This window comes from Geospiza fortis, unplaced genomic scaffold, assembly GCF_000277835.1.
Source record: "Geospiza fortis unplaced genomic scaffold, GeoFor_1.0 scaffold118, whole genome shotgun sequence".
NCBI classification, from domain to species: Eukaryota; Metazoa; Chordata; class Aves; order Passeriformes; family Thraupidae; genus Geospiza; species Geospiza fortis.
Window position 1 is genome coordinate 2,085,383 of NW_005054380.1, and position 7,346 is coordinate 2,092,728.

At 51.6% G+C, this 7,346-nt stretch overlaps 1 protein-coding gene across 1 annotated transcript; it reads right to left on the bottom strand.

Moving 5' to 3' along the window:
- PTTG1IP (PTTG1 interacting protein) lies at positions 1–6,219 on the bottom strand. The gene is made up of 6 exons (XM_014308681.2): positions 6,167–6,219; positions 4,775–4,883; positions 2,081–2,186; positions 1,911–1,976; positions 1,502–1,548; positions 1–57 (listed from the first exon to the last, which is right to left on the bottom strand). Exons 2-6 carry the CDS (start codon positions 4,851–4,853, stop codon positions 14–16), a joined length of 342 nt encoding a protein of 113 aa, XP_014164156.1. The 5' UTR covers positions 4,854–4,883; positions 6,167–6,219; the 3' UTR covers positions 1–13.
- Between the last annotated feature and the right edge of the window lie 1,127 nt (positions 6,220–7,346).

The following is a 7,346-nucleotide window of genomic DNA, read 5'->3' on the forward strand; positions in this document are numbered from 1 at the left end:
GTGTCTGGAAATGCTAATTCTCAAATTTTGCATAAGGGTTCTCTTCCTTGAACAGGCCTAGAAGAGAGGAGAGATTTGTTCAGACAGCAGCTCCCACAGTGGTCACAGCCAGCAAGAAAATCAGTCCTGGGAAACAACTCTTTGTCATTTAAGCCTCCTCAAGCCTCCCAGCTGCAGTTCTCCCAAAACACCTGCACCTACTTGAGCAGTGCCCACAGTCAGCACTGCTTCACTCTCCCTTTCTGCACAAGAGGAGACATCCATTGAGAAGCTTGACCCGATGGCAAACTCCTCTCCCAAGCAATCCATGTACAGTCCAGGTAAAGCAGCCTGCTTAATGTTCCAGAGTGCTCCCTCTACACACCCTTCTGTCAGACTGGACTTGCAAGCAGAGAGCCCAGACCCAAATTAAATTAAAACTGTTCTTAGACTTGCTTCCCTGCTCCTGCATCGAGACTGGGAAGCAGCAAGGCAGGGTATGGGGCTGGCTTTTGGGTTAGCAACAAGCCACATGCCATGCTGTTTGCTGCTTTCCCAGCTCAACACCTCTGAAGAACAGCCACAAAGGACAAGACTGCAAACTCTGGGGTCAGGCTGCAGCAAGACAGGCCCAAAGCACAGCTCTTCCACAGGCAGATGCTTCCCATGCCAAGAGCTCCCTCAGGCACAGCTTTGCCTGCTCTTTCTTCCCCAAAGGAGCCAACCCATCCAGAAGCCCTGGGATCTCCTGCCTAACCTGGACCTGCTGCAGGCAGAGAAAAGCTCTCCAGTTTTCCCTACAGCTCCCCCAAAGCCAGAGACCACCAAGTGCAGCAAGCATGAGCCCAACTGCCCCACAGCCAGACACTGGCAGAGCCCCTGGCAGCCCCAGTGGGCAGGTCCCCTGCACAGAGCTGTTCCCTGCTTCCTTCCAAGCTGATGTTCCCCTCAGCTAGATCCAAACCTGGCCAGGTCTGTGAGACTCACCTGAGGGACAGTCCAGCCCCAGGAGGGAGGCTGTGCACTCCCATCCCCAGGGCACTGAGACACCACTGCTGGCACAGAGGACCAGAGGGATTGGGGTGGGATTGGTGCCTGCTCTGTGCTCCTGCAGCTGTGGGCATTCTGATTCCTACCTGGCCCCACACCCCAGGCTGCTGGCTCACCACAGGCAGCTGTGCCTGCAGGGTAACAGCATTATGATGATGCTGTGTCTGCCAGCTTCTGCTTCTCCCCTCCAGTGAAACTCAATCAGCTTCTCCCACATGGTAAGCTTGGAGGACACATCCTGGGGAACATTATACACTTCCTCTTCCCTGCCCAGGGAAAATAGCCCCTGTGTGGGCTCACACACCATGACCCAGCATCTCTACACTTACTCTGAGCCAAGAGAAGCAGGGACCATGCTTTCCCTGCTGGCCAGGTCTCATCTACAGCTGTGACCATGGCAAGGAGCACAGCTACAGCTATAGAGGCTGCTTCATCTAAAGCTTAGTTTGAATCACTCATGTCAGCACTGTACCGTATTTTCTTCGGATTTCATCATGCCGTGATTTCATCTCTGCTCTCCTGCAAACAGAAAAGCCATGAGTCAGTGACTGCTGATACAAAAGGGAACAAAAAGAGCCAGAGCTCCTTGTTTATTCCCAAACAAGGGAGCTCCAGGCTGGCAGGTTTGCTCAGCCTCCCACCTCAGGGAGGCTCTGGGGACCACCAGAGCAGCCCTCAGGGAGCTGCATACACAACGCTTGTGATGCTACATCCACGAGTCACCCCAGCATGACACTCCTAATGAGGCTTGTGTGTGAGCTAGGGCTGAAGCAGCCACTGACTGCATGTGTTGAGCCCCATGTGCCTCCTGGCATGACATTTGATGGCACAGACAGGAGCCAAATCATTCTGCAGCCTCAGGACCTGTGGTACAAACTCACCTCTCCTCCTGCCGCACCCGCCTCTTCTCCCGTTCCCTGGCTGCTCTCTCATCATCCTTGTCTGGCCTGGTAGACAGAAAAACCCCTCAGTGCACTCAGCACTCAGTTCTGCAGCAGCACATGGCTGCATCTGAGCTACTCCACAGTCAGGGGACCCCCCCAGTACTTGCTTTTTGCTCTTTTTCTTGCAACAGCAGCAGCAGCAGCAGACCCCCAACATGATCAGAAGTGTTCCTCCCACCACGGACATTGCAATGATCAGGGCTTCAAAGTTCACTGAAGGATTTGACAAAAATGTGTTTAGCACACACAGACACAGCTGCCTAGAATTACAATATAGGATCACAGGATCATTAATGTTGGGAAAGCACTCAAAGATCATCAAGTCCAACTGTTCCCCCAGCACTGCCAGGTCTTCCAGTAAACCATGTCCCCAAGTGCAACAGCTCTGTGCTTTTTGAATGCTTCCAGGGATGGTGACTCTACCACTGCCCTGGGCAGTCTGCTCCACTGTCTGACCACCCTCTGAGTGAAGAATCTTTCTCTTACTATCCAACCTAAACCTCCCCTGGTGCAACTCGAGGCCATTCCCTCTTATCCTACAGCCATTTTCTCTTGAGCATACAGCTACTGTCACCAGCAGCTTCAGTAACTGGGCTGGAGATGTGCAACCACCTGGGAAAGCAAATGGACATTGTTAGCTGTAGATAACACTGTAGATATAGCAAGTGTTGGTACTCACAAATAAACACCAGCTGAGCACATCTCCCTGCTAACAGGATTGCTCAGTTACTGGCTGTGAAGAAAGGCAAGGACAAACCCACTCAGGTCAAACTCCTCTGGCAGAAACAGGAGCAAAGCTATCTTAATCACTAATCCAGGTAAAAAGTAACCATCAAGGGAAAAAACCCAGCAACTAAAGGCTTCAGGGCTAAGGAAGGATGTCTGACAGGGAGGAATTACTGTCCATGGGAGCCAGCCTCAGAAGTCATCTCTGATGAGATGAGCACTTAGAGGTGTCTGAAGTCCTTGGGCAAGGGGATAAACTGAAACAAAAGCTGTTGGGATTTATCAGCTTGGGGCCAGCAGTGCTGCTCAGGCAGCTGAAGGCCAAGTCCTGCTTCCTGCGCTGACTGCCATGTCTCCCCAGGGCTGGGGGGCTCTGCTTGCCCACACACACAACAAAACCTGCTGGAATATGGTGAGGCAGCAGCCACCATGGTCCCTGCTCATCCTGCTCAGCTCCTGCAGTAATGGCAGTAGAGACACCAGCCAAAAATGACACATCTAGATGCCAAGGATTTCAGGCAACAACAGAGAGGAGTTTCTTCCAAGCGTGGTTCAGGCTGTTCAGAGACTTGTGCATGGGGAAATATTTGTTTAGGAGCCACTTTGCACACAACAGCCAGGCTACAGAAATCTCAGTGCACCTGAACCTGCTCAGAGCACTTTTGAAGGTCATTCAGTCCAACTCCCTGCCATGGGCAGGAACATCTCTCACTAGACCAGGCTGCTCACAGTCCTATTCTGACCTTGAATGTTTCCAGGGATGGGGCATTCACCATCTCTCTGGGCAGCCTGTGCCAGTGCCTCATCAGCCTCATTGTAAGAGACTTCTTCCTTTTATCTGTTCTAAATAGATCCTCTTTTAGGTACTCCAGCTTCAGCTGACTTCACCACTGAAATGGTTTTCAAAGCCTGCAGCAGCGCCAGTGCTTCTGAAACCCTTTTGGGGTTTCAGGATGAGTCTGGGGCTCAGCTCCCCCCTTCCCACACAGAGAGGTCTGTGCAGAGCACCAGGCACTCGTCCAGCTGATGACAGAGGCTAAGTCACACACACCAAAAATGCAGAATCACATAAGAGCTAAGCTCCCACAGGACTAATCTCCTCATAGCAAGTTTTGCAAGCCAAGGAATGTGATCTTTTATAATGAAACCTTTTGTGAAGCTACTCACATCAAAAACTAGTATTTCAAGGCCTTACAGAAGTTTCAGAAAAGCATACCACAGGGCTCACAAAGAGGAGATTCTTTCTCCACAAGCATAAGAGCAGTTTGAACTCTTGTGGGCAGACAGGAGAGCCCAGCCTCGAGCACAAAAGATGACAGGCAACAGCAATTCAGCTCCAGGCTCCTCATCAAGGGGGTGAATAAGAGCAACCAGCCCCCAGCTTGCTTCCTTTCTGCTCCAGCCCCCAAAAGCTGGCTCCTGTCTGAGCATGAACATGCACTAAGCTTGGTCTAAACAAGGCACCAAATTCTCCAGAAATCCTTCAGAAAACAGAGCAGCAGGGAGAAGAGGCAGCTGTCCATCAGAAAAAGCTCCCAGAGGAGACCTGCACATGCAGGGGTGGTTTTAGAAGAGGTTTTTCCTCAGGTGGGTAAGAGCTGAGCAGAAGCACAGCACACTCAGCACTAGAAGCACACACAGGTTCCCAGAGAAGTCACCACACTTCTGGTTCCAGGAGCCCACATGGGACAACAGCCGTGTGAAGAGCCAGAAGCAGGGCACAGAGTGACATGCCAGCTGCAGGGGACAGATCTTCTGGGATTCAGCCACCAGCAAGGGCTGCACAGGCCCACAGAGAACCTTCCACTCCTGTTCCCAGGCGCCAGCCACGTCTGGAGCCTCCATCACACCACAGCAGAAGGGATGTATTTTGGAGCAGCTAAATCCTCATGGGTCCTACTTGCCAGAAGGCAGGAACTGCTCATACTCTGCTTCCCCGCCCACGCTTCAGCAAGTTTGCAGAACCTTGACTGCCTTCAGCCTGTCATTGCTACACTGGCAGAGAGATGGGGAGGCAGGGGAACCTCCTACAGCAGCAGGCACTCCCACAGTCCCCAGCCCAGGCTGGCACTTACCCCAGCAGACTCCCCAGCGAGCAGAGCGGAGCTCACACAGGTCGGCCGGGGGGAGGATCCTTCTGACGGGGTACTCCATGCACCTCCTGCTGCTGGCACACCACAGGCACTAGGAGACAGCGACCAGGCAGCACAGAGTTACTGCTGCACTGCCAGTGACCCACGCTTTGCTTTGGCAGCCACAGCACAGGGCCACCTCTGCTGGCTCACCAGGTATCACCCAGCAGCAACAGGGTGCTCAGGAGTAAGAGCTGTGTCAGCACAGATCACACCAGGAGAGGGGAGTGCAGAGTAAAGATGCTGAGAAACCTTCTCCTGGCTTAGAATTGTAGACTATGCTGAGCTGGAAGGGACTCATAAAGATCATTGAGCCAACTGCTGGCCCTGCCCACGACAGCCTTAAGAATCCCACCATTAACAACACAAATCCTTTACGTTTATTTTTGGGATGAGAAGAAAGCCTTTGAGACAAAGCACTCCACACACACAAAGCTGATGAGCAGGAGAGGTGTGCCCAGCTGTTACAGACATCTTTTATGAAAAATCTTTTCTTTAGGATTGTTCCTCCTGAGAAGCTGAGAGGCCTCAGGAACAAAATGTAAACATTGATTATCTGCTGCTGTGGAATGCAACAGGTGGATCTTTAATTGGCCCATGTTAGTTGTTTCTAATCAATGGCCAATCACAGTCAGCTGGCTTGGACTCTCTGTCCAAGCCACAAGCCTTTGTTACTCATTCTTTCTTTTTCTATTCTTAGCTAGCCTTCTGATGAAATCCTTTCTTCTATTCTTTTAGTATAGTTTTAATATAATATGTATCATAAAATAATAAATCAAGCCTTCTGAAACATGGAGTTAGATCCTCGTCTCTTCCCTTATCCTCAGACCCCTGTGAACACGGTCACACCCAGCCACTACAGACCATCTGCACAGCTTTGCACACTCCTCTCCTGGTGGCTCCAACCCCCAAGCCCAGCATTCAGTAGCGTTTGGTCAAACTGGTTCTGGCTACATCAGCTGCAAGATCTGACTCAGGTTCAAGTTTGCTGATATCTGTGATAAGGCAGCAGGGACTGGCAGGACACCAGTACACATCCTGCACCCACCCAGTGCCACAGCCCAGCTGCTGGAAGGGAACTTGACCAGCCAGCCCAGCCCACTCAATCCCTTCTCCAAGCCCATCCATGAGGAAGCAGCTCAGCAATTTAATCAAAAAGCACACAACAAAACCCACCCAGTTTCTAGCAACCCCTTCCCAGAGAGGGATTGCCCTCTCACCCTCATAGGTGGGTGGAATTTGCAGCATGTCTGGGACAAGGGACCAGCCCTGCTTCCAGGAAGGAAACTTTTTCAGGCGTGGTGAGAGGTTGGGAGTCTCACTGCTGCTACTCACAGTGACATTTTTCAGGCATTCTTCACAGCTCCTGTTTGTATACTGGCGACAATCTGCAGGAAGGAAAAAAGACACCTCAGGACTTGGAAGAGCTTCAGTGGTTTAAAACTTTGGGTTCCTCCAAGCCTGCTCCTACCCACCACTGGAGCTGCTGCTGCAAGAGCCACCAGCTTCAGCATGTGCTCCCTGTCACAGCGGGAGGCACAAATGCAAGGCAAGTTCTGCCTTGCTCTGCTGACAAAGCCCTAAACTGTGAGATCCTCTCTTGGGTTTTATTTCCCTAAAAGCCTGAGCATGTAGTATGGCAGTACAGCAGCCAGGGGACACAGCTAGAGTCAGTCTGGGTGAGGATGAAGGCAAGCAGTGAGTGGGTGATACAGTCCTGTGGCACCAGATGATGGAGCAGCTCAAGCAAACAACCCCAGAAGTTGCCCCAACCAAGACACAGAAGTTGCTACCAGGAGAAGTTGAGGAGCACACAGGGACACCCAGAGCTACAGATCCTGCAGGAGGCCTCCTGCTGCACATGAGGGCTGTACCCTACCCCAGCCAGTTCATCACACTCTTCCTTCAGCAGGACACAGTCCAGGCAATGGGAGCAGCACTGCAGCCAAAATCTGTGCTCGTGTTCAGAACCTGTTTCCACACCTGTTTCCAGACCCCAGTTCTACAGACACAGGTGGCTCTCAGGACCAGAGCCACCATGGATGAAGGCATCCAGCTGGGCAGGGGAATGGATAAGGTCTAAATCTTAACACAGGACAAGTTGGCCCAGTCCAGCTCCCATTGGGAGCTACAGCTCCCAGCAGTGCTCCTGGAAAATGTCTTCCTACAGGATATTCACCTGCAATTCACTGGTGTGCTTCCCCAGATCTGCAGGAAGGGTGCTTTGCCAAGCCCTCAAGAATGAGCCATTTAAAACTGACTCCTGCTTAAGAGTCTAAGCAGCAGCCTGTTTGACAGTGGTTTAAAAGGAAAACTCAATTTGCCTGACCACTCACTGCTGGCTGAAGGATCATTGCTTTGCAGTGTCGTAATCAGGAAAAAATCAATCCCAGAGGTGCTTGTTTTCCACTCTCACAATCAGCAAAGCTGGATTTTCTCCCTCCAGCTGGCAGGAACCCTCAGCTATGACCCACTGTCAGCAGTCACATGCTCTGTATAGCCTTCCAAACAACTG

Coding starts and splice junctions, on each gene's coding strand:
- PTTG1IP (XM_014308681.2), bottom strand. CDS start 4,853: ATGGAGTACCCCGTCAGAAGGATCCTCCCCCCGGCCGACCTGTGTGAG. Junction 2,187..4,774: donor TCGCTGGGGAGTCTGCTGGG/GTAAGTGCCAGC, acceptor CAAATCCTTCAG/TGAACTTTGAAGCCCTGATC. Junction 1,549..1,910: donor CGGGTGCGGCAGGAGGAGAG/GTGAGTTTGTAC, acceptor TTCTGTTTGCAG/GAGAGCAGAGATGAAATCAC.